Source organism: Mauremys reevesii, linkage group 8 (assembly GCF_016161935.1).
Source record: "Mauremys reevesii isolate NIE-2019 linkage group 8, ASM1616193v1, whole genome shotgun sequence".
NCBI lineage: Eukaryota > Metazoa > Chordata > Testudines > Geoemydidae > Mauremys > Mauremys reevesii.
Window position 1 is genome coordinate 80,395,125 of NC_052630.1, and position 26,455 is coordinate 80,421,579.

At 39.7% G+C, this 26,455-nt stretch overlaps 1 protein-coding gene across 3 annotated transcripts in view; it reads left to right on the top strand.

Annotated features, from left to right (window-relative positions):
• The window catches only part of ZNHIT6 (zinc finger HIT-type containing 6), a 55,526-nt gene that overhangs the window by 8,019 nt on the left and 21,052 nt on the right, over positions 1-26,455 (top strand). For all 3 annotated transcript variants that reach the window (XM_039484096.1, XM_039484095.1, XM_039484097.1), the window contains exons 6-8: positions 12,007-12,075; positions 13,260-13,340; positions 15,914-15,994. In XM_039484096.1, coding sequence (XP_039340030.1) covers positions 12,007-12,075; positions 13,260-13,340; positions 15,914-15,994 — 231 coding nt within the window. The remainder of the gene's footprint in view (positions 1-12,006; positions 12,076-13,259; positions 13,341-15,913; positions 15,995-26,455) is intronic.

A 26,455-nucleotide genomic window follows, 5' to 3' on the forward strand; every position in this document is an offset into this window, starting at 1 on the left:
CTTGCTAAGGATTTGTAACTCTTAGACCCTAGACGAGTTCTGTATCTGTCATTCTTCCATTAATTGGGATTACCAAAGTACTTGCTGATCAAAGATACTCTTGGCTTTCTTTTTCTTTGATTGGGAGGATGGGTACATCTGTTTAAGATGAGAAGACTTGCTTGAAAATGTCTCCCTCTCATGGAGGGGAAAGGATGTGGATTTAAGTCTGGGTTATTCATGAAGCAAACATTTGCCAATATAAAAAAGTTTATATTCCTTGTATAGTACTGTGTCATAATACAAAAATGTAGTAACTTGGTGAAGAATGCTTCTGTGTGAACTACAGGGACAGGTCCAAAGTTAATATGAGGGCTCAATGAAATTTAAATATTTGATTGAGCTGTGGGGGGAGAGACAGTGAACACTTTGAGAGCCTCAGATAATAGCCTCTTGGAGCAGGCTTTTTCCCTGATGGTTTCTCTTTGGGCTTCTTCCCCTCCCTCCCCTCTGTTTATTGGTTTTGGTCACATTCTGCTCCTAGATATTTTTTCTATTCAGTTAATGCCATTTACCATTAGTTATCTGGTAACAATGAATGGATGAGAACTTGACATTATTTTAGTGACTAAACCACTAGGTGTCCCTCTTGTAAAGGTTTAGCAAGTAAGTTTGCCTGCATAAATAAATAAATAAAAACTAGCATAATTTCTTCTGTTTTGAAACAAAAGCAGTTTTTTCTTGTTGGTGGAGATTATTCTTAGCAGAACATAGTGCATAAAGGAATTTCTGAAATGTTAGCTTTCTGTGTTACATACTTTAAAATAGAGGCTCTGAGTGGCAGGGAAAATCCACAAGAGGGGTTAAAAGAAAGGAAATGTGGTTTTTTCTCATTTAAATTTCTCATGAATTCTTACATTGATGAGGATTCCTGGCTTCCTCAGAACAGACCACAAGGCAACCCCCAAATACTGCAGATCTCTGCATCAATGGCTGAGAGTTGTGGGGGGCACAACCACAAGAACGTTCTCCTCACTGGTAAATCCTGCACACGAGACAGCCACACACTGACAGATATTTGTTGCTGTTGTGTAGTGTGGCTTTTAAACTCTTCTGTTCACAAAAATACTTTCACATATGGAAACACACGGCTGAGCGCTGGGGATTAATTTATCTCTGCATTGAATTACATATGTCTATACATTTATATTTATACATTTATTGAACAGAGGCCCTTTTTAGGATCTAGCAGGATTGGTGTGTTGTTTGTAGGTAAATAGTTAAGCATGGGACTATTTCAGGACCAGCCAGAAAGGAATAAGACAATGACTTTTTCTGTTGTAGTGGAGAGCAATTTTTGTTTTGAAATGTTAATCTTTCATAGACACATTCTAGTGTCATCAAGTTGCACAGCAACATCATTCTTTAGGAAAGTAGCCATCTGCTTTCTGCAAATATTTTTCCAGGCAGTGAGAATGATACACATTTTGTGGATGAGTATGAAAGGGAGGTATTAAATACAAATTTTACGTGGTAAAGTGCAGTTTTGCCTCCACTGCGGGGCGGGGGGGAGTATTGCAGATACTGCAAAATGCCCGTTCCCAGCTGTATTGGAATAGGTGTCATCGCTTATCAAGGCTAAGAAGTCTGCCTTTTCTCTTTAAAACTGACTATGCTATAACTAGAAAATAGGGTCCAATCAAAGTTGTGACAAAATGATATTTGGGATGCCTTCTGATGAAGAAAGTTGTGTCTAAGAGATGCTGTAAGAAAACAAGTTATGTTACTGGGAGCCACCTGTGTCTCTTTGTGTCCCCCACTATGGTCCATATTTCTTTGCAAATCAATGGTAAACCTTGAAATCTGCAGTATCTGTCAAAATGGGACATCCCAATTATTCAAATAATGTAAAGTCTCGTAGAGCATCCTCGTTATGAGCATGTTCTCATTGACAACTGTTCACAAACAGTTAAGATAGATTATATGCAAACTCTCATCTCTTTGATTTCATACAAACATTTAGACAATGGAGCCATAACTTTAATACTATTGCCAATCTCTAAATAGGTGATGCTTAGGATATTGGAAATGACTTTGAAGGAGTACTTCTTGCCCCTCATCTGCTGTGTCCAAAAAACAAACCAACCATTTTTAATAAATTAAACTTCAGTTTGGCCTTTGAAATTAGAGACACAGACATGCACATTCAGTATAGATCAAATATTTACTGGAAATCATGTCTAGATAAGTTGTTACATTTAGGAAATCAGATTTTTTTTTAACTCTTATTGTCTAATGCCTCTAGTAAGATTATACTAATCTGAGGTATACTTCTGGGGAAACTTAAGTACATGAAAATCTCTTCACTTCTTAATTGCGTTAAAATAATGAACAGAAGCCATATCGCAATGCTAAGGTTTAGACTACTCAGAAATGCAAAGGTATTTTGAATTAACTGTACCCTGTCAGGGCTGTTAAGCCTAAATCTAGAAGTACAGTTGCTTTTTTTTGCTTGCTGTCTGGGTCTCATTGCAATCAGTGGTGCAGGTACCATTTTTGTAGTGGGGGTGCTAAAAGTGTAAACCATGTATTTGGGTTGCTATTACTACTTCAGACCAGGGGGTGCACCCCCACATCCTTAGTTCCAGTACCTATGATCACAGTGTGACTCTTTCTCTGCCTACAAGCATGAAGAAGGCCAGGTAGCATTACATGAATGCTGCTCACTAATGATCGGAGAGGATGATTCCTGTGCATTTCAATAATTTGATAGTCTCATGAAAATGGAGGGACAACATACAAACATGAAGAAAGACTACATCCCAGCTCAGCACTTGGCAGGTTGTCTAGCCTGGAAGTGTGATAGAAACCTAAATGTGTTAGTTCTCATGCAGGGAAGCTGATGGGCATTTTTGTTTCCTCAGAGAATCAAAGGAGAGGGCAAAACACATATTTAAAGAAGGTTAAATTTTGGACTAGTCAACCTTGGCAAAGTCTTTCGGTTTCCACAGAACCTTTAATTCAAACCCAGTGTGCTTGAATATTGCAGCACATATGGTTAGTAAGATCTCCTGCTGTTCTGAGGCTCTTGGGAGAAGACCATATATGTTGCAAAGGAAATGTTTTTCAATCAGTTTCTTGGTGGATAGTCTTGCTTTACAATTTACTACAATTGGGAAATGCTTCAGTTTTAAGTAGAAATAACCCAACTTTATTGTTTGTCCGTTGCATCTCAGCTGGGAATTAGTTTAGCTGAGTTTCAACGAAGTGTGGGTCCCTTCTGCTGTTTAATGTCGTTAGCACTGTAGGTATAGTGGCACTAGAGACGGTGTATTTTCGTGAAAGCTTCAAACTATTATTCGTTTATTGAGGGGCTTTGGGATTTCTCAAGAGAATCCAGTGACTTAATTGAACTGGATCTGTGTTGCCTAAAGCAGGTTAAGGCAATATTATCAAAAGGAGTAAACATTTAATCCCCTTATACTTAAACTGCTGTACTTGTGGGTGAGATGGACCACTAAAGTGGCAAATCAGGGTTAAAGGATGACTGGTATTTCATTAAACTTCCCCCTCTCCTTTTTGTTGATGTGGTATAACCTGCGTATAGCGGATGCTATTGTATATGTGAACATGCACATGCCTGGATCTAAGGTACTTCCACATATTCTTTCCAATAACTTCATATGGCATCTATTATTCAATAGAATAAAATCCCCAATGAGTCATTCTGTCTCACAGGGTTTCGCTTTAAGTGAAGTTCGCTGTAGTCACAATTGCAATTGGTACATTACAATGCATTGAACAATTTGGGATTTTCAGTCTACTTTTATTTATATATATAAAAACGATGTCTTCTATATCTGAGTTCATTGTAAGCAGATTCCAATGTGCATTGTTTGTTTGAGATTTTTGATGATTAAAGTTAGGTGTTTCCTGTTAGCAAATTAGGATGTGAATAATGCTAGCTAGGGCAGTTGTTAATACAATTACTAATAAAGCAAGCTGATTCTTGTGTTAATCAAGGCTGGCTTCTAGGACTGAGTTTGTATAAAAGCTAAAAGAACAGTCAGATGAGAAAATTTATACATGATACATTTCATAAAAGTACCTTGAGAATTGATGAACTAAAACCCTAACGTTTATAAGTTTAACTGAGAAACCTGAAGCATATCTATCAAAATACCTTAATATAAACGCTCTTAATGTTCTCTCCTGTCTCTGAGAAATAATTTCTAGTATCCTTACATTTGACTTGCTTTTTTATGGTTTTATGGAAAGTAGATGATAAATGTAAGCAAGTCGGTGTCGCATGTAAACCTACTACACTAGGCAAAATCAGAGAAGAATAAGGAGAAAAATACAGTGCACAGTTCTACTCACTGGGCAGGAGCAGCAAGAGCTTAATAAATTTACCAGCAGGACTTGTAAGTTCTTTGAATTAACAGGTCTGCATCTGGCATATCTCTGAAAGGCAAAAAGGGTATCGTGGCTTCACCCCTCCGGTGAACAAAAAAGTGGCTAAAAGAGCTTTGTCTTCTGAAATAGGGTTTACATTGAGGCAAAAAAACAAGCAGGGAAAATTTCAAACCCCGAAGTAGAATTTGAGAGTTAAGAGCATGTGAAAATAGGGTTATAACAAACTGTTTTGCAACCTTAAGTATCACAAAGCCTAACAAGAGCCCACTATAATATTAAACTGATTGTAATAGTGGCTATATTCGTATATATGTATAAATGCTCCTCTGCTGCTTTGCAGGATTACAAAAGGGGTTTTGTGAATGAGCACATGATAGGATGTTTTGGTGGCCCCTGAAACTCACAAGATGCAGATTCTACATGTTTTCATGAAATTCATAGACATCGTGTCCCATCAAATATATTTTCCTTAGAGGGGGGAAGCGAAGTCCCAGGCACATCTGGGGAGTGGATCAAAAAGCTGAGTGCTTAAAGTGTGTACTCTTTCTTAGGTAGTAAGTAGCAGCTCACGCTGCATGTTTGACTTCTGATGCTCTGTAGGAGCGTTTCTGATTCTTAAAATGGACTAAATGTGCAGAAAGTCAGTGGTTTTAAGTCAGGATGTGATGGTTCTTTATAATTCAGTAATTTTAGTTTGATTTTATTTTCAAGGCTGGTTGAACAATCTTATCATATTTACTAATGTTAGAATCTGTAAATATGGTGTGTCTCTCATGCCTCCTCATGTTTATCTGGTTGAGGCTACTTGATTTAAAGTAATTAAGGCTATGTCTACACTACCCGCCGAATCGGCAGGCAGTGATTGATCCAGCAGGGATCGATTTTTCATGTCTAGTCTAGACATGATAAATCAACCCCTGAGCCCTCTACCCTCGACTCCTGTAATCCAGCTTCGCGAGAGGCACAGGCAGAGTCAGCGGGGGGAGTGGCAGCAGTCGACTCACCGCGGTGAAGACACCACAGTAAGTTGATCTAAGTACATCGACTTCAGCTCCATTATTCACGTAGTATACACTAAGTTGTGTAACTTAGATTGATTTCCCCCCCTCGTCCCCCAGTGTAGACCAGGGCAAAGATAATGTCCGGAATAGGTGGGAGTGGTCTCATGTGACTGCTTTCAAGGAGTTTATCCGCAGAGTGATAGAGAGTTGGAATTAGCTTTGGTAAATGTAAACATTGAACCAAAGGCTAATTTGAGGGCAGGAAAATCGAGTTTAGTTTTTTTATTGAAAAGATCTATTGAATTAGGGTCATCCCAGCTTTTGTGAGGTGTTTGGACAATTTCAAGTACTATAAAATCGTGGGCAAGTGGTTCTTGGATTGATCAACAGTAAATGTTGTCTACTTAATTTCAGATAGACAGGCTAAAGATTCTTTAATGGAAAACAAAGCAAGGAATGAGCAAAGGGTCTGATTCTCTTCACATCATTGTAAACCAATTATATTCATGTAAGACAGGAAAACAAAGCTGAACACTTTTTGCCCTCCATCCCTTAAATACATACAGTTAGTTACTGTACTTCTAAATCATTGAGCTTCCTTTCAGTGCTGCTTCTGCCTTTACTGCACTTCCATAATCTGTGTGTGGTGGGGAGGGGCAGGGAGCGGTCGGGGGGGGGTTGATTCTCTCCTCTAAATTCTGTTAAATCAGCTGAGTGGCAGATCAGCAGAATGCAGGTGTGATGACTCTGATAAGGGTGAATCTGCTGCTGCTTTCTCCCTGCTTCTCTGCCAGGAGGAAGGAAGGAAAAGGTTCTATGGCAGTTGGTGAAGGAAAAGGATCACAGAAATGGAGTGTCTGAGGGAAATACTGTTGTTGGCAGAATGCTATTTAGGACCACCAGGTGCTGGTAGAGCCTTGAGGCCAGACTTACTATGATATTTAAGTACCAGAAAGTGCAGATAGGCTACAAATGCCAGAGCAGGTTAGGCACCTTAAATCTGTACTTAGGCCCTTTTGAAAATACCAGTAGTTACCTATCCTGCTTCCTTAGGTACCCAGATACCTATAAAAATCTGTCTCTTGGGGCCTTGAAGCTGCAGTGTCTACAGCATTTGCCTAAATCATGGTACACAGAACCACACTGCTAGGGATTGTTTCAGCAAAAAGGTTGGAGAGCACAGCAGTCCAGATACTCTACAACAGTGTTTCTGAAATGTGGCCACAGGGGCTTTTTCATGTGGCCACAGCATTCTGAGTGGTGATGGGGGTGGGAGGAAGGGTGTGCAAAGCAGCCTTCCCCTGGGGCTACCAGGAGGGGTAGGCCCTGCCCACCTCCGGAGCAACAAACCCAGAGAAGCAGGCAGCCAGTGAGAGTTCCCTATCACCCTTGGCCCCCGCTGCCTCCCCACCTTCCCTTCCAAGGCTTAATTTGTCCTCCAGTTTGCCAGAGCTGAGTAAGTCTGCTGTGAAAAGTGATATTTTTGTTTTACTATCATTTTTCACTGCCTCCTAGCTAGCTAACAAGTCTGCTGCTGTGAAAAGTGGTAGTAACAAACTTACAGATATCACTTTTCATAGACACAGACTTACTGACTAGCATGTTTTTTTTAAAAATAAAAACAAGCAAAAGAAACAACAAAACATGCAAAGCATCTTATTTGTTTCTATTCAGTTTAAGTCCAGTAAAGAATAGAGATAACTGTACATTATTTTTATTGAGTCTGCAAAAAAAACCCTACATAAATGACTATATGTACATGTGCATATTTATTTGTTTTCCCCAAAGTTAATTAAAGATTTTAGGGAAAATTGTCATAGCGGCCATCAGCAAGAGTTGGTGGCCACACTCTGAGGCCACCAAAAAACTGGTTGTGAGAACCCCTGCTCTGAGGAGGTGATGACTGTGGTGCTCATAGAGCTGCCACAGTTGTTATATCTAAATGTCTCTAATATTGAAAGAAATGACAGTAACAATTGCTGTGTTCCTTACCTATAGGAACAAAGGCTTGGTTTGCTTATGGATTATTTGCTTGTATGTTTATGTGGGAAAATTAGGAAAAGCATAGCTGAAGAAATTACTTTATGTTGCAAATTTAAAACTTTTTGGCAGGGTAACGGGGGAGCAGATGTTTTTTCAGGAAGAACCAGTAGCTGCTAAAAAGCCTACACATTTTAGAACCTAATTTGCATAAATATTTTTAAGTTTGGTACATCTCATTTAGGAGAAGAGGTGCTTAGATTGCTATCCAATTCATGTTCTGGGCCACCCTGCCCAACAAGTGTTGCAGGGCCCTGCTATCCTCTAAGGCCGGGGACATTGAAGTGCCCACAACGGCCTCATCTGAGGAGGACGAGAGCACCGGCACATGGCCTTGGTCGCTGCCGTCACCGGCAAGAGGGTCATGTTCGTGTGTCGATGATGCCAAGACAGCCGCCGGTGCCGACGTCAGAGCGGCAGGCAGAGGTACTGGCATAGTCTCCAGAGATAGTCTCGATGCCAGGTGCTGCGTGGAGGCGAAGGATGCCGACAAGACTGACGCTGACCTCGATCTTGATGCCTGGCTCCGACCCTGGGCTTGATGATAAGACCAGGGGTCCAAAAGGGCCACTGAGCTGGTGGTTGCCATTGGGGTGGCCATGGTGCCAGAGGAGGCTGGCAGTGTTGCCTAGATCTTAGACCTCCTGCTGCTGGACCTTTGTTTCTGCCTCGGACTCTGAGGTCTCCAAAAAGGAAGACCATGGAGGAGCAGTATTAGGGGTGGTGCCGATGAGCGATGCCGGGCCTTTGGATACTGGATTGGTTCCCCCCATGTGGATGGCCAGCGCCGTGGAGTGGTGCGCCGGAAATGGGGAGTGGTGTGACATCATAGCCGGCTTACCCCTAGATGAAATAGGTGGCCAAGTTATCACTGGTGCCTTGTCCCTCCTTGGAGAAGGCAGTGCCGTCAGGCGAATAAGGTCCTGTGCTGCCTCAAAAGCCTCCGGAGTGGAGGGAGTTGAATGTCCCAGCCATGAAGGTCTGAAGAATGATAGTGGGCCGGACTCGACTGGACCCATTGAGGGGCAGGAGTCGACGAGCCCCTTGGAGCCACCGGGCCCAAAGTAGGCTGAGTGGGTTGGCGTCTCCCTGCTGCTGGCTCATTAGGCTTAGGAAGGGGGAGAGCACTCTCTCTCCTACCTCTTTTTCTTCTGGGGCAGCAGAGATGAAGATCGGCACCTGCCAGAAGTCTTATGTTTGGCACCATGTTGGTGCTGGGAGTCCTTAGCCTCTTTCCCTGCTGTTGGCTTGCACGCCGTTGACACTGGTATGCTGCACACGGAGGAGATGGTGCTTGGCATGGGCTCTGACGACCCAGTCGGACTGTGGATGGAGGGCTGCCTCCCAGAGGATAACTCTGAGTCTCTGCTCGCGATCCTTACAAATGCAGCACTTATCCTTTTGGTAACAAGGCACTTCAAACAAGAAGTGTGCAGGTCACTTTTTGGCATCAGTTTACCGCAGGCGTCACAAGATTTGAACCCTGGTGACTGAGGCCTCCCCCGGAGTCGGGGAAGAAACGGGGGGAGAGGGGTGTAATGGAAACTTAGATAAATGACTACTGACACTACTACTAACTATATACAGATCACAATGGGGCACTGCTAAAGGCTCTTGCAGAAGCAAGAGAGAGGGAAGTTCCAGCTAGCCATCACTGGCAGTAAGAAGGAACTGAGGGGGGGTCAGGTCGACTGGGCCATGAAGGCATGACTCCAGGGGCACCCAGGCCAACCCTATGGATACTGCTAAGGGAAAAATCTTCCGGCTGTCGTGCATGCGGCACACACACACCTGATTGGAATTGACATGAACAGGCACTCGAAGAAGAACTAGACCTGCTTCTGAGATCAGGCTGTGATGCGTGACAGAAGTACTGATGTGTGTCAGTAGAAATCGTAATTTCAAGCACCAGATTGTGACAAGTGCTGATGAATCTTCTCGGCTGTCTGGAGTAGAGGCAGCCCTCTGCTCCTGCCAGAGAAATGGCTCTTTAACCACTTTACAGCTGTCCTGGGCCCTTTGGGAAAGGAAGATCCCCAACCTTTCCCTCACTCTTATTGCTCTGACCCAAAAAGGATGGGTGGAAGAATCCCCCTTTTGTATGAAGTCCTGGATGTGATTGCTGGATTTGTAGATGAGCTGAAAAGTTCTCAAGTAGTTCTAGGTACATGCTGCCCTTCTCTGTGGAGGTGATAGAGAGGTAGTCTACAGCTCAATGTATGTGTTACAGCATGTACATGTTGCACTGTGCACTTTGCCAAGGGCAATCTGCTCATTCCTGGAATAGCCAGGTACTGCCTCTTCCTATCACTCTACACACAGGTACTGGAGGAAGATGATTTCACCTGTGAGACCATTTTGCCCAAACTGAAAGGAAAAGAAAAAGCCAAGCCTCATTCTTAGGCCCTATTTTCAGAGCAAGAAATGAAATATCTAATCTGAACACTACTACAACATAAGTGTACATCTTCTCAATTGTGACTATCAGTAGTGATCCTGCAGCCCGCCTTCCAGTTGACAACACCCCCACCTTTAGTTCCACAGCAAGTTTTAATTAAATACTGGGATAGTGCTTTACACTGTATATGCCGGGTAAATGCCAGATGCACGGACTGGATGACAGGAGATGGATCATGTGATAATTGCCCTGTTCTGTTCATTCTCTTTGAAGTACCTGTCATTGGCCTCTGTAGGAAGACAGTATACTGGGCAAGATGAACCATTTGTCTGACCCACTATGGCTATTCTTATGTTCGTATGTTCTAAGTGCTAAATATTAAAGTACAGCTGAGATTGGGATTGTGACCTTGTTAATAGTCAGTTGAGTTGAAGCCCTTCCTCATTAGCATTGCAGTTTGCTGTACAATTGTTCAGTGATATTAATGTTGCTTTGAGTTTGCCAGCTCCAGAGGTGCTAAGAATTTTTTGATATAATTTTTCATAAGGCAGATTTAACATTCAAGACAAGAATCTGCTTTCAAAATTATTTTTAAATTAATGTTCAAGTTTGGAACTTGTAATAGCAAATACCATACCATTACACCAAACGGCACGTCTTAAAATGTGAAGACAGGGCACAGACTTTCAACTGTACCAACTTCTGATTACAGCCACCCTTTTTGTGTCCTCCTCCAACCTTTGTCTTTGCATCGTCTTTCCTCTCCCTGAGCTGGTCTGCTGTGACTCCATCTCTCTTTAAAACATTCATACTTAAAGGGGAGGATTAATATTTAGAGGCTTAACAAACTTTAACAAGTGGTTCAGAGGAAGAGGATGGAAATGGAGAATTCACAAGACATTCTGTACAACTCCACTCAGTTATTTGCTCCTTGTTGTACCCTAATATTCATCTATACGTTCGTTATCTGTTTAGATTCTAAGATTTATGTAGGTAAGGACCTTGTTTTCCCTCCTCTTAGAAGAGCATCCAAAACTTTCTGTGCTATATACGTAATCTGAAATACTGTATGGACTTAACCTTCCCCTAGAAATAACTAGGTTAAGAATAATTGTTTATTTCAGTGAACAAACTTTGTAAGCTCTCATCTAAAAGCAATAACATAGTTAATTGTACTTAGCAACCAATTTGTTGTCTACTGTTTTGCTACTGAATGCACGTACATGCCTCTGTAGCCAGCTGGACCCAACTGTATAGTGTTTCATCTGTCTGATATCCAAATTAACTTTGTTACAACAGCAGCACGTTATTTTTAATCATAATTTTGTAAACCTTTGTAAACTTGATGGTTTTGGGGGTGTTATTAGGAGTCCCAAGTCTTGGATAGCTGAAAAAAGTACCATCAAAAGTTCCTGAATTTCAGGGAATTGTCAGACCTCTGGAACATTGTAAATGCTGCTTCAGTTTATCCTCACCTTAACTATATGTGCTGTGTGTGAAATTCTAAACTAGAAAGAGCAGCTGCATAATAATACCTAGCTCTTATATAGTGCTGTTCATCAGTAGATCACAGAGGACTTTACAAAGATGGTCAGTGTCTGTCTCCCCGTTTTACAGATGGGAAAACTGTGGCGCATAGAAGTGAAGAGACTTGCCCAGGGTCACCTAGCAGGCTAGTGGCAAAACCAAGAATAGAGCCCAGGTCTCCCAAGTCCCAGCCCAGGGCTGTCAGGAAGGTCTGACTGCCTCCCATAAAGAATGTGTCTTACTTTGAACCATGTTGCAGTAGGTAATTTCTGCTTCCAAATACCTAATAAAAACTGCTCTATAATTAACTATGTCGGCAAGAGAGGAAGGGAAGGAGCTTCTAATTAAGGAACTGGACAGGGACTCAGGAGAGCTGGGTTCAGTTCCTGAATCTACCACAGCTTTCCTTTCTGACCTTCCTGTAGATTGCTTAATCTCTTGGTGCCTCAATTTCCCATATATAGTATGGGTTTAATAATACTTTTTTCCCCTCTGTGTTTATGTGGATGGTAACCTCTTTGGGGCAGAGACTGTCTCTTACTATTTGCTGTACCCCATCTTGGTAGAGGTCTCTAGGCCCTACCATGATACAAATAATACCTCCTGAGATATTAGTGTGTGGTTTTTTTTTCTCTTTCTTTTTAGGGAGCAAAAGTTCTACTGGCATTTGAAGCTCATATTTCCTCACAGTCATGCTGAATACACAGTAAAAAGGTACCTGAGATTGTGAAAAGCAGATGTCTGTAGTTAATTATAGCAAACTAGTTTTATAAGACTATTTGGTTAGTTTCTTAGCCATCCCTTTGTATGTGGTAATAAGACTCAAGATAAAGAGTTGTTGTTTTCTTTCGGGGGTGGGGAGGGGTGGGGCGTTACAAAGGGGACACTTCAGGTTAAATCACTTTTTTTAAAATACTAGTTTTGTTTCTATCATCTTAGAAGCATAACACTGAAGTCTGTTTTCAGATTGAATTTCTCTAATTTAAAAACTTGTTTTATTTACTAATCTTCTGTAAATAGAGCAGCCTTGTATATGCCTCTTAATGCTTGCTGTCCACATGCATCAGCATGCTAATATAGAGGAGCTTTGCATACTCCCAATGTTTTCCTTGATCTTCAGAGAAAATCCCGCTCCCTGCAGGAAATCCTCTCCCACACCAGAGAGGATGGAAAGAAAGCAATATTGCCTTTGTAGCAGATGCTACAAACACCCTCCTTGGAAGGTGCCTTTAGGAAAGCAGAAAAACAGCAACTCTCCTTAACAAACAAAAACTACTACTTCTCTCCCCATGCCTATTTGGGGTAGGAAAGCTCAGAAGTAGGCCCTCTCCACTTGTTCTCAGGGCTGCAAGGACTGGAAGTTGCTTTTCCAGCTGCACACATGGGGAAGGATAAGAGATAGGGTCTCTGATTCCTTCCTGCAGGTGCCAGCTAAATCCTAATGTTGAATGAGAGTATGTCTGTGTTGCAGTTAGACACCCATGATTGGCCTGCACCAGCTGCCTCAGGTTCACTGGGCTGTTTAACTGTGGTGTAGATGCACAGGCTGGAGTCTGAGCTCTGGGACCCTCCCCACTCAGGGTCCTAGAGCCCAGGGTCCAGCCTGAGCCCAAACATCTACACTGCAGTTAAACAGCCCCTTAGCCAGATCTCTACAAGGCCCAATTGACACGGGACAGCCGTAGGTTTTTAATTGCAGCATAGACATACTCTGTGTGCTGGGGCTGATAATATCCATTGCTAGCTTGTGCTATGTTGATGCACATTGCACCGTTTCCAGATGTTACCTGCTGGTGTTATATCAATTTAAATATGGAAATATCATTTCCTTAAAATTGCTTTAATATTTCTTTTTGAACAATACTTAATAAACTGCATTTTTATCTTTTTGGCCAAAGGGTGCCCGATGATAAAATGCTAGGTGAAATCCTTAAACCTTACCTTGATCCTGAAGAATCAGATCCTGTTATTCGTCAAAGGTATGTATTAAAAACCATTAGTAATTTTACTGAACTGATTTTAAAATAACCAAACTATTCAAATAAATTCTGTCAAACTGTCAGTTTTCCACTTTAGCCATTCAGAATTGGATTCCTAGCTAATAGTGCACTCGCCATCTTCATGAGGAAAGCTACCTCATTAATACTTATTGACTGAAATTAAATTAGGTAAATGTCATGATTCTAAAGAAAGGAAGGAGTGAGTAGGTGAATAAGGACTTCAAAAAGCAGACTTTAACAAACTCAGAGAACTGGTAGATAAGGTCCCATGGGAAGAAAATCTAAGGGAAAAGGGAGTTCAGGACAGTGGTGATTTCTCAAGGAGACAATATTGAAGGCACAACTGTAAATTATTCCGATGCAAAGGAAAGATCAGAAGAATGACCTGAAAATTAAAAGGGAATCCTACAAAAAGTGGAAACATAGCGATATTGATAAGGAGGAATACAAAAGAACAGCACAAGGCACAAAAAATGAGTTAGACGTGGCAAGGGACATAAAAGGCAATAAGAAGAGGTTCTTTAAATACATTAGGAGCAAGAAAAGGACAAAGGAAAGTGTAGGTCCTTTGTTTATTGGAGAATGAGAGCTAATAACAGATGACATCAAGAAAGCTGAAGTGCTTAATGCCTATTTTGCTTCAGTCTTCACTAAAAAGGTTAATGGTGAGCAGATACTCCACACAATATTAACAACCAAGGCAAAGAAACATAAGCCGAAAGAACAGGTTAAAGAACATTTGGATAGATTAGATGTATTCAAGTCAGCAGGGCCTGATGAAATTCATCCTAGGGTACTTAAGGATCTCGCTGAAGCAATCGTGGAGCCATTAGCAATTATCTTTGAGAACTCCTGGAGGACAGGAGAGGTCCCAGAAGAGTGGAGAAGGGATACATAGTACCTGTCTTTTAAAAGGGGAACCAGGAGGACCCAGGGAATTATAAACCAGCCAGCCTAACTTTAGTACCTGGAAAGATACTGGTGCAAATTTATTAAACAATCAGTTTATAAGGACCTGAAGGATAATAGGATTATAAGGAATAGTCAGCATGGATTTGTCAAAAATAAATAATGACAAACCAATCTCATTTCCTTTCTTGATACGATTGACGTAGTGGATGGGGGGAAGCAGTAGATACCTTGATTTTAGTAAGGCTTTTGACACTGTTCCACATGACATTCTCAGAGCAAACTAGGGAAATGTAATCTAGATGAAATTACTGTAAGGTGGATGCACAACTGGCTGAAAGACTGTACTTAAAGAGTTATCAATGGTTTGCTATCAAATTGGGAGGGTGTGTCTAGTGGAGTCCCACAGGGTTCAATCCTGGGTCTGATACTAGTCAATATTTTCATTAATGACTTGGATAATGGAGTAGAGAGTATGCTGATAGAATTTGCAGATCACACCAACCCAGGAGGAGTTCCAAGCGCTTTGACGGACAGGTTTAAAATTCAAAATGACCTTGACAAATTGGAGAATTGGTCTGAATTCATTGTGATGAAAGTCAATAAAGGCAAGTGCAAATTACTTCAGTTAAGAAGGAAAAAATCAAATTCGCAGCTACAAAATGGGGAATAACTTTCTAGGTGGTGGTACTGCTGAAAAGGAGCTGGGGGTTATAGTGGACCACAAACTGTAAGAGTTGTCAATGTACTGCAGCTGCAAAAAAGGCTAATATGTTTCTTGAGTGAATTAACAGGAGTGTAGTACGTAAGACACAGGAGGTAATTGTCCTGCTCTACTTAGCACTGGTAATGCCCCAGCTGGAGTACTGTGTCCAGTTCTGGGCACCACAGTTTAGGAAAGATGTGGACAAATTGGAAAGAGTCCAGAGGAGATCAAGAAAAGTGATAAAAGGTTTAGAAAACTGACCTATGAGGGAAAAGTTAAAAAAGGAGGGCGTGTTTAGTCTTGAGACAGGAAGACTGAGGGGAGACCTGATAAGTCTTCCAGTATGTTAAGGGTTATTGTAATCGCTTGTTCTCCATGTCCACTGAAGGTAGGACAAGAAGTAATGGGCTTAATCTGCATCAATTGAGATTTAGGTTAGATATAAGGAAAAGCTTTCTGACTATAAGGGGTAGTTAAGCTGTGGAATAGGCTTCCAAGGGAGGTCATGGAATCCCCATCATTGGATGCTTTTAAAAACAAGTTTGAGAAACACCTGTCAGGGATGATCTAGTTTACTTGGTCCCTGCCAGCCCTACATTTGTATTATTCTAAAGTCATTGAATTTAAACTAGCAGCGCTCAAAGAAATTGGCTGATGATGCAATTGAAATGATTAAAAAATCAAAAGAATTAATTTAAATAATGGTAGTGTTAATGCCTTATCTGGAGAAAGTAGAGAAACACATTTGCAATCCAAGCTCTGATTCATAGACTGCCTTAAAATTCTAGATAGTGACAAACCTGTATTTACATTGACAGGAAGGCTGGTTTGGTTGTAGGCTTCTAAAAGTTTGTAAATCTCTTAATGGTAACAAGTGATTTAGACCTTTTCTTTAATGTGATTTGTTTAGCTTTCATCTGGTTTTTTTTCTTCCCAGATTAAAAATATATACAATGTCTCCTCAGTCAGATGTGCAAATTTTAATGAAAATAGAAAACAGGCAACATAATTCTGTCAGGTAAGGGATATATTTTTTTCTGTATGTAGGCTGTTTGTGTATTTTTTAGAGAGATTACTTGTTGAACGTATTTCCTAGTCTCTAGTGGTGCTGTGATAAAGGATAATGTGTCTCTACTCTCTGATTAAATTCCTTCTGTTTTGCAACATGAAATTACAAAAAAATTGTAGTTAAAATCAAGATAAAGTTTACTGAGACATCTGTAAAATTAAGTTGAATTTACTGTGCCACATGATGCTTTCTTAACATTATTAACTGGTCAGATTTCACATTTTGGTGTTTTTGGACTCAAGATTTAAGCTTCTTGAACCTAAACTTTAATATAATTTTATTCTTTATTATATTAGCTCTGGACAAAATTTGTTTTATACCATCAAAATAAAAACTGTGCAAATAGCTAAAGAAATAATTCTACACATATCATAAGCACCATTTAGAACACTCCACCCAGCTGCCATTGTTACTGAAAAGACTACGTACTTTTAATATCATAGTTTGTTGTGGTTGACCAGTAATTTCTAGTTAAGATTTCTAAACTGCATTCCTTTCTTCAAATGTAACAAACTTAATGTCATTTAACTTGTTCCCTGGAACATGACATACCACTATTAAAGAAAAACATTAATGAAGTTACGAGAAATCCTATTTCCCTGTAATTAATTTCATTGTAAACTCTGTGCAAGAGTGAGTGTAGAATATACTCTGGATTTGAATGGAAAAAATGAAACTTTACAAATTAACTTTTTCTTCTTCTGATACTTGTTTCTCAATAACTGTAACATTGGCTACAAGATAGTTGTCAGCTAGCAGTTTTTCTTTTTGCATAAAATGAGCTGATTTCCACTTCAGGATTTAATACATTAAGGAGACTTTGTCAGCTTCTACTTTTTATAAAAATTGACTAACTTTATAAAATTACCTTTCTGATAGTAGTATTTTTTTGAAAAATTTCCCATTTTAAATTATGTTTATTTGGGCTTTTCTGCTCTCTGCTGATTGGTTGGGGGGGGGGGGTGTCAAGAGCTCCAAAAACAAACATGTAGTTGAAAACTTTACTTATTATGATTGCAGCCTATCTTATTCCCTTCCTTTTTTGTGCACACGTTGCCTGCCACCACTGAACTGAGACTTGCTGCTGCATTTGGTTTGGGTTGTGGTTTTTTTTTTTTTTGGTCATGTAGGCATTCTTTCTATAAACTAGTATAATACATTTGATTAGGAGGGGAGGATCAGCTTTATAAAGTATGTGACTTGGAATCCAAAAGTGTATGTTCTTTTACCTGCTCTATCATGGAAAGTTTTCGTGCCTGTCAGCAAGTCACACAATCTCTTCTCAGTTTCTCCTTCTATAAAATGGGCATTATATTTTTCTTAGTTCACAGAGGAATTGAGCTAAAATTCATTAATGGTTTGTGAAGCTCTTTTGGATCTTCAGATAGAAGATGTAGTGAATTTAAAAGAAATTAAAAACCCTTAAGGTTGATCTTCATCTTGTATGTCCAGATATTCAGCAAAATGAATGGGATTATTTACATGTTTAATGTGAGTATATAAGTACCTTGCTGAATCCTGGGTATAATTATGTATTCCTCTCGTGGAACGTGACTAGAAATTAAAACTTGTTCTGTGCTTGATTAACTTACCATAGCTTTAGGAAAAATAGCCTAAACCTACTAACCAAGACCAAAGGTAGACCTAAGATGTGGTTCCACAGTAGTGTCTAAAAGGCAACATTCTAATAGGAAACCCAGTGCTTTAAAGGAAAGACTAAAATTCTGGTTGAAGTTGAGTATTACAGGAGAATTTAAGAGCAGTCAGCAACATCAGAATTGCTCTTTTGTCTGAAATCTTCACTTTTTATGATTACAAAGAAGACTGTTAGAAAAATCTTCCTTAGATTAACTGCATTTATAAACACGTTTTGTGCAGTCAGTAATCTTCAGTTTTTGTGTGGTTCTTACACACAGAAAAAGGAAGCAAAATATTTTTAAAAGGAAAATGTGATTGTAAAACACCAAAAATTTGGTGAGGAACTCAAGCAGGTAACTGTTTTTAGGTGATAGATTTAAAGCTGATGGCATCCCTTTTAAAATATCAACACTTAGCAAATATATCAGTTTCAGTTCTGTTAAAACAGATATGCTTGTTTTTAGTGCAGTTTTGGGTGCAGCAAGGAAGTTGAATGCTGATCTTTGCTCTAACTTCCTCCCCCTTTGCATTCCTCCTGACCACGTCTTTCCCCCACCACCATGTTGCTGCCCTATATTAGTAAGGGTAGTGTTAACAGCTTTTCCTCTATTGTGCAGGCCAGGTTCTTCTTAATAATATGGGCTTGTCTGTATGGAGATCTAGTGCACAGCAAGCCAGGGTGTAAATCTACAGTGCTCTAAGCTGCTGCCCACTAAGTGGCTGTGTGGGCCCTGCTGCCATGCCTAAAAGTTCTGTAGTACACTTTGATATACCCAGGGCCGGCTCCAGGCACCAGCCCAGCAAGCAGCTGCTTGGGGCAGCCAAGGGGAAGGGCGGCATATCGGGGTCTTGGGCGGCAATTCGGCGGCGGGTCTCTCACTCCCTCTTGGAGCGAAGGACCAGCTGCCAAATTCCCGCCAAAGTAGAGCTGCAGATCGCGATTGTGATCGCAGCTTGCTTTTTTTTTTGCTGCTTGGGGCAGCAAAAACCCTAGAGCCAGCCTTGGATATACTGCTGTTTCACTCTGCGGCTATAAGTACAAAGAGTACGCCATAATCCACCAGTGCTCTGCTCTGCTCACATTGTCTAAGATCAGGCAGAGCAATGACCCAGCTGTGTGAAAGGGACCCTTTTACCACTGAGTAGCGGATTGCTGGAGGAAAGTACCAGTATACTGCCCCCCAGCCTTTAAGTTCATATGAATATTATATTATCTAGGATTCTCAAAACACCTTATTAAAATGATTAGCTAATAGGAGGACTTTAAAACTATACATTGTCAAATTGGATGTAAGATTTTAGTCCAGAGTCTTTTAAGACCGTGCTCCTCATAATTGCAGTTATGTATCATTAAAGCAGTGGTTCTCAGTTTAGGGCCCTATCAGCGCACAGCTGTAGCCCATGTGACATCCTTAGCACCATACAGATAGTAGTATATATCCATATGTATGTGACCCACATAACACAGAGAGCATATGCAGTCCACAATGGTAAATAGGTTGAGAACCACTGCATTAATGGAATGCAGTGGTGTTCCAGAGAACTAAATAGGATTATTATAGGCTATAAAACATTAGGCTCCTAGTTTTAAGATAAGCATCTTGCAAGAGGATTTCACTATTTCCTGAAAATGTTTATAGAACAGGAGTTTGTGGTTTAATTTTGACTGTTTCATTCTATGGCTCACCGTGTAACAGCCATTTTAATTTGAATGTCATTTACAAAATACTATCTTTAAATATATTTTTCTCAGGGGAATATTTATATTTGCCAGCTACTACATGTTTTTACTTAAAACATGAGAGCCTCAGCTAGGGAAGTTAAACAACAGTTAGCTAACACTACTAGGGCACAGATAGACTGGTTAGCTGTTGAACAATATGAAGCTTGCTTGCTTTCCATTGACTCCTTTCTATGTTAGATAGTGACATTCTTCTTCCTGAAGTGCACATAATATGGGAGCCTATCTTGGTTGAGGAGGACTTTGCCAGGCTTTCTTTCATTATGTGTTGGTATTACTCCTGAATCATTTGGAGCAGCTTTGGTTGAGTGACTCAAAGCACACCCTCCCACCATTACCTAGAATTGTAGTGTGTGACTACTAGACCCTTGATAGGCCACTATCAAGATCCTTTTTAAGGTAACTGTAGTTAATTTAGAGGGAGGATTGGTAACTCCAATGTTATATAGACACAGAAGTGCTCCTTTTTACTCTGAAATCCACAGCTCTCTTCTTGTTGGTTTGGGAAAATCTGCTTTTGGATGGATTGCTAAAAATTAAGTTTTCCATCTGGAGATGTTAACCCCTATCACCTGGTATGCAGTATTCAGTTTGTCTAAGTTTTGTTATGGGGTGAAACTATTCCAGGGGAGGTGTAACTGATCCCGTTGGATGATTTTTGCACTCTTCTAAATTCTTTTATAAAATAATATTTTCTTTCTTCAAAATAAATTAATGCCCTTACTGTGTTTAATCCTTTATTTGGGATGCCTTCAAAGTGACTTCATGTGGTAAGATTATTGCTTTTTCCACTAAGGGAAGGAAAAACGCAACTGCCAAATTATACAGTCTAGTTTGGGAAATACACCTTCTCATTTTCCTGAGAGTGCTGCCAGATTTGCCTTTGTTAAGCAAAGAACTTGATGTTCACTGTAACTAAATTGATGATCAGAATAGTTGCATCAGATTAATAAACAAAGACATGCAGTTTACATGCATTTATACCAATACAAATATTGCATGATGAGGCTACTGTTAAATCATTCATATAATATTCTCCTGTTGAGTTAATACTGACTAGGACAAATTTGTTTTGCAAGAAATATTTTTTCTAACAGACTGTCTTTTTGAAACTCAACAAGGATCCTTTCATAAGTTAATTTTCTTCCTAGCCTGTTAACTGTTCATGACTCATTATTAATATATTTTTTCAGAATAAACTGTCATGGAGTTAATTTTAATATAACACCAAGAGCCAGATTTTAAAAGGTATTTAGGCACGTAAAGATGCAGATAGGTGCATAGTGTGATTTAAAATCTGGCTTTAAAGGCCTAGAAGCCTTCCATTAACTTCAGTGAGTTTTTGGATCAGTTCCTTGAACGGTACAGGAATACTGAGTGAAATCAGGTTATGTCCTACAGGTGTTCCTAATGCAAAGCTTCCATTGACTTCAGTGGAGTTCACACTTTCAAAGGGCTCCAAGGATGGGGTCTGTACATTTTGTCCTGGTGCAACTCATATTTCAGTGCTTTAAGAAACCTTAAAACATCAACACCCACCATCAGATTGCCTCTTGCTAGCTGCAGTGAGTGACATTCACCAAGCAAATGGAAAACACAGCCATCCTAGCTTACTCAATTGTAGTGGATAGTGAGGAAGAAAAATCCATTAAACAAGTATTGCAAGTGCTTCTCTTCTAAATGTCATCTCTTATGCTGGTGACCACTTATTTTGCTTTAGCTGATCCAAAACAGTTGCTTCCCAGAATGCTGGATGTTAGTAATTTTAGAGCACTTTCCTGTCAAGATCAGCTGGCAGAAGTAGGAGTTATTTGTTTGGTAAACTCTTATTTCCATGCCCAGAGAGAATTTTCCTCTGTGGCCTACTGGTTTTTTTTTAAATATCTTGGGATTAAAGTCGCTTTAGATTCTGCTAATATCATGCTCTTTGCTATTAATATCACGAAAACCAACTCCTTGACAAATTTAAAAAGCTTGATGTACATTCCTCTATCACTTAAAGATAGTATGTATCCTGTAATAGTGATTGTGCTGAAATGCACTTTGTTGTTGTCAGGGTTCCTTCCCTACTCTGAACTCTAGGGTACTGATGTGGGGACCCGCATGAAAGCCCCCTAAGCTTATTTCTACCAGCTTAGGTTAAAACCTGATATGCTGCCACCACCAAGTGATTTAACAAGAAACAGGGAAAAGACCACTTGGAGTTCCTCTTCCCCCAAAATATCCCCCTAAACCCTTACACCCCCTTTCCTGGGGAGGCTTGAGAATAATATCCTAACTAATTGGTTACAAGGTGATCAGAGACCCAAACCCCTGGGTCTTTGGACAATAGAAAACTCAGTCCGGTTCTTAAAAGAAGGATTTTATTAAAAAGAAAATGTAAAAATCATCTCTGTAAAATCAGGATGGAAAATAACTTTACAGGGTAATCAGATTCAAAGAGCCCAGAGGAACCCCCTCTAGCCTTAGTTTCAAAGTTACAACAAAACAGGGATAAACCTCCCTCTAACAAAGGGAACATTCACAAGTTGAGAAAACACAGATAAACTAACACGCCTTGCCTGGCTGTTACTTACAAGTTTGAAATATGGGAGATTTGCTCAGAAAGATTTGGAGAACATGGATTGATGTCTGGTCCCTCTTAGTCCCAAAAGCGAACACCACCAAAACAAAGAGCACAAACAAAAGCTCTCCCCACCCCCACGATTTGAAAGTATCTTGTCCCCTTATTGGTCATTTGGGTCAGGTGTCAGCCAGGTTACCTGAGCTTCTTAACCCTTTACAGGTAAAAGGATTTTGGTGCCTCTGGCCAGGAGGGATTTTATAGTATTGTATAAAGGAGGGTTGTTACCCTTCCCTTTATAGTTATGACAGTTGTAAATGTTGATATTGACTTATTAGTTTTTATTTATGTATTTGAGTGCACCTGCCATGCGCTATGATCTGTACAAATATGAAAGAAAGCACAGTTTGTATCCAAATAGGGTTATTGTCTAAAAAGACAAACTGATAAAAATAGGGAGCCTTTCTTTCTCTAACCTTCCAGTTAAAGTAATTGTAGGTGTCACAAGTAGACACGATAGGTTAAAATTAAAATCAAATGTAAATGGAAGTTGACTTCATCTCCTAATTATAAAAATCCATTTGCTTTAATTGTGTATTTATTCAATGTGCCACTTCACCTTCAGAAAATTGTCTTGGAGTGTAAGATGTGGTATAAACAAAAATAGTATTCTGATCAGGACCAAGCAAAATAATCACAATTATTAACCAGGGCTATTTTATTATCAAAGAAAGGAAAAGAAAACTTTAAACAAAACAACACAAATGACACAATACAAGTGATAAACTAGCGACCATTTCAATTTCTTCTGTATATCTTTCTGGAGAGAGCTTTAACAGAGATTCTACCCTTGAGAGTGAACCCCTCTGTGGGCTCTTCTCTCTTGGTAAGTTAAGACCAAGGTAAATTATTTTCCAAAATTATTGTGAATCCATCCCTTACTATGATGTTAGGCAGCTAACAGTGTTTATAGATAGGCTAAAGAATTCTGTTTCAAGGCTGGTGAACCTGTTGGTTATTATTAAATAATTAACCAGTTTATAGTTGGCAAAGTAGGCAGTTTTAGCTAAACCCTATGAAATCAAGGAAAACATTTAAATTTGTTACTTAGAAGCAGCATTTAATGAGCCAGTTATGAATATTAAGACTCTTAAGGCCAGTTACATTCCACTATTTCTCTGTTTACCAATGTTTAGCCCATCTCCTCTCAAGAAGTACATGGTCTTCTAACCACTTGGTGATGAACAGGAGAAACTGTTAGTCTTAAATTACAACAGCATTTCAACATTCCATCAAAATCATGACAGTAGTTTTAAATTTTCATCCGTTGGCAGTGTTTTAGGTAACTTCATCTCACCAATCCAAGTTGAAGTCTTGGAGATTTTTCTTGAGTCATCTTTCTTAAATGGTTTTTATTACTGTCTGTGGCAGTGATGTGTTTGAGCTTGGTACCAGAGTGTGCAAGTGAGGAGTGCTCACTTCAGAGCTTTTTATACCCATCCCCTTCCTATTTCCATTGAATTATAGGAAAACACACCTCTTGCAGGGTTGTTTAGATTCAAAGGTCACTGCTTCATGCCTTCGGGGTTAGCTTAGTTGACATTTTCAGCTCCTGAATGTACAGTCTGCTTAATGAATATGCAACATTTCTTTAATTGCCTTTGTTTTTGTGGTAGGAAAGATCCAGATAATTTTTAAAGTTAGTTTTAACTCTCTTCATTCAGCCAGTTTCAGAGAAATTCTTTCAATTTTTTTTTGTTTGACAGAAAATGAATTTCTGTTTTCAAAAATCCCAAACACACCTGTTTATACAAAAGTTTTAGTCTTCAAATGTCTTTTTAAATTAAATAACTCAAAGTCTTTAGCTTAAATAATTAAAAGTTGTTGACTTCAGAGAGATGATTCTTATCTTCTGGAGTTAGTTAAGGGTTTTCTTATCCTGTGCCAGTTCTTAATTTCCCATTAGTATAAATATTCTATACTTAATGGCTTTTACACTGGTTTAGCAAGGTCATTAGATGCCATGTTGGTACATGAAGCATTTTACTATTTACATAGCAATGACATTATAGCTTGACATATCTTTTAAATCTCCTGATCAGTCCATCTCCAGCCTTAACTGTTGTCAGCAACTCCAACCATTCGGTATCCAACTAAAGTTCTGCTTTCCCTTTCTTCTTGGGAGTATCAGTCTGTCTGCTCCTTTTAGTAATAGTTAGCTTGAATTTTTCAACTGATTAAAAACAATAGGGAGCAGCAGTTTCCAGAACTTGTAAGTTTTTTACTGTAATGATTGTCAATTTTCATTCCTATTCACTTAATGTTCTTTACTAAAACCTTGTATTACACAACACAAATGGAAAGCAGAAATATAGTCATTGCTAACAGTAACAAATGCGTATGATCTGAATCTTTAGTATGCCAAGTTGAATGTTCATAATCGCTTACTTGACCTTTGAGAAACTTTTATAAATAATTCCAGTCTGGATAGAACATGTCCTTCTTGCTATCTTGAGCAATAAGTCGTTTTCTCAGGAGTAATTGTTTTAAACCTGGAGACAGTTTCACAAAACAGCATTTAGTACCCAATAGTGAATTCCGTTGGATTTAATGGACTCTTTTTAATTGTATTACTGCACCTAAGGACCTCAGTCAAGGAGTCAGGGCCTTACTGTGCTAATACTGCACAAAAGCTACAAACATGGGGAAAGGAGTATAGAGGAAGAGGTGGAGGATGAGAGAATATAATCATCCATTTAACATTAGTCATGGCTTACCTCCTGCCTATCTGGTCAGCTAGGAGTGTTTACATGCCCCGATCTGAGGGGCATGTAAATAAAAGGCATGTGATGTAGTATATATGGCCAGCATCCATCTGGTAAATCCCTTTAGGGGTGAGAGAAGAGATTCTGCCTTGATTCATAAAGGTTTCATTGGCTGCTAGGTTTGGCAAGAAGAGTCTTCAACTGGGCCATATTAAGATGTTTCCATAAAGCAGGGTTGGTTTGGGGGCAAGGGCTTCTGGAAGAAAGAAGTCGAGCTTGCTCACAACTGAGCAGAGAACACACAAGATTGTTCAGTGAAGCCAGACTGCTGTGAAAAATGGTCTCTTGGCTGTCCCTTCTGTCACAAGGGCAGACTTGAAAAGGGAGCCTTTTATGTTCCTGTTAGAAAGCAGAACCAACATTGTTTCCTTCTGACCCTGCCAAAGGGGAATCCCTCTGTTTATCTCTTACTGACAGAAGGGAACTAGGACTGTTTGTCCCCCACCAAGGAGGGACTTGACCTTCCTGCTTGTTTGCCAGGAAAGGAGCTTGTTTTTTTTTTTTTATTTATATTTTTTCCCTTTCCTCAAAGGGTTAGTAACCCCTTATTGGCAAGTGTATGGCAATGAGCCTCTTACACAGATAAGCTGTAAAAGCCTAAGACCGATGAGTAACAATACGGAGTCAAGATTTAAGTTTTAGGCAAGATAAGCTGTACCAGTCTAAAATAGAGGGAGTGGGGAAAACGCATGTCAAAAGTAGTGAATGTGAGGAAGTAATAAGTCCTCTTAACTGGAACATCATTCTGTCTACAGTACATTAAAGGTCTTGTGTTAGTGTTTCCAGATATCTTTTATTCTATGTCACATTTCATTACACTGGATTAGCCAATGGCTATTGCATCAGCTTTTTATCTTCTTTCTGTCACAAAGTAGAGTTTGGTGCAAAGAAAACTGCCTTTGCAGTTGTTTTAAAGATACTGTATGTTTACATCCATGTTCTGGAGCTTAGTTTTGGATTGGGATTGGACACTGGTGAAGGGTGGAGTAAGGATTCTGCACTGTCAGGGTTGGATTTATCTCCTCTGGACTGAATTCAGGGTGTGTTAGGCCTGCTCTATACAGTGCCAGCGATAGTCCCTGTGAAACTGCTGCTCTAATTGGAGATCGAGTAGAATACCTTGTGCCTTTCTCCGCCGTGCCCTAGGCTTGCCAGCTGGGTCACACGATGAAAGAAGTACCTGCACAAGTAGAAAGATACCTAGAGAACTCTTTAGTCTAGCAGACAGACATAATGAGATCCAGTGGTTAGAAGTTGCAGTTAGAAAAATATAAACTAGAAAAAAATGCAACTTCGTAACAGTGAGAGTAATTAATCATTGGTACAGATTACCAAGAGAAGTGGTAAATTTGTCATCATTTTAAGTCTTTTAATTGAGATTGGATGTTTTTCTAAAATATAGACGAGTTAAAACTACAATTTGCTGGGCTTGATAATATTCTCGTAAGAATAATTCCCTCCACTTCAGGAATAATTGGGTGAAATTCTGTGGCCTGTGTTATGCAGGAAATCAGACTACAGTTGTCCCTTCTGGCCTTAAAGTCTATAAATCTATATCCTTCCTTGTGCTAATATTTCCAAAAATATTGCTAGCCAGGCAATAATGCTTACTTTGTACGTAAGAATCCGCTAACTAGGAATCT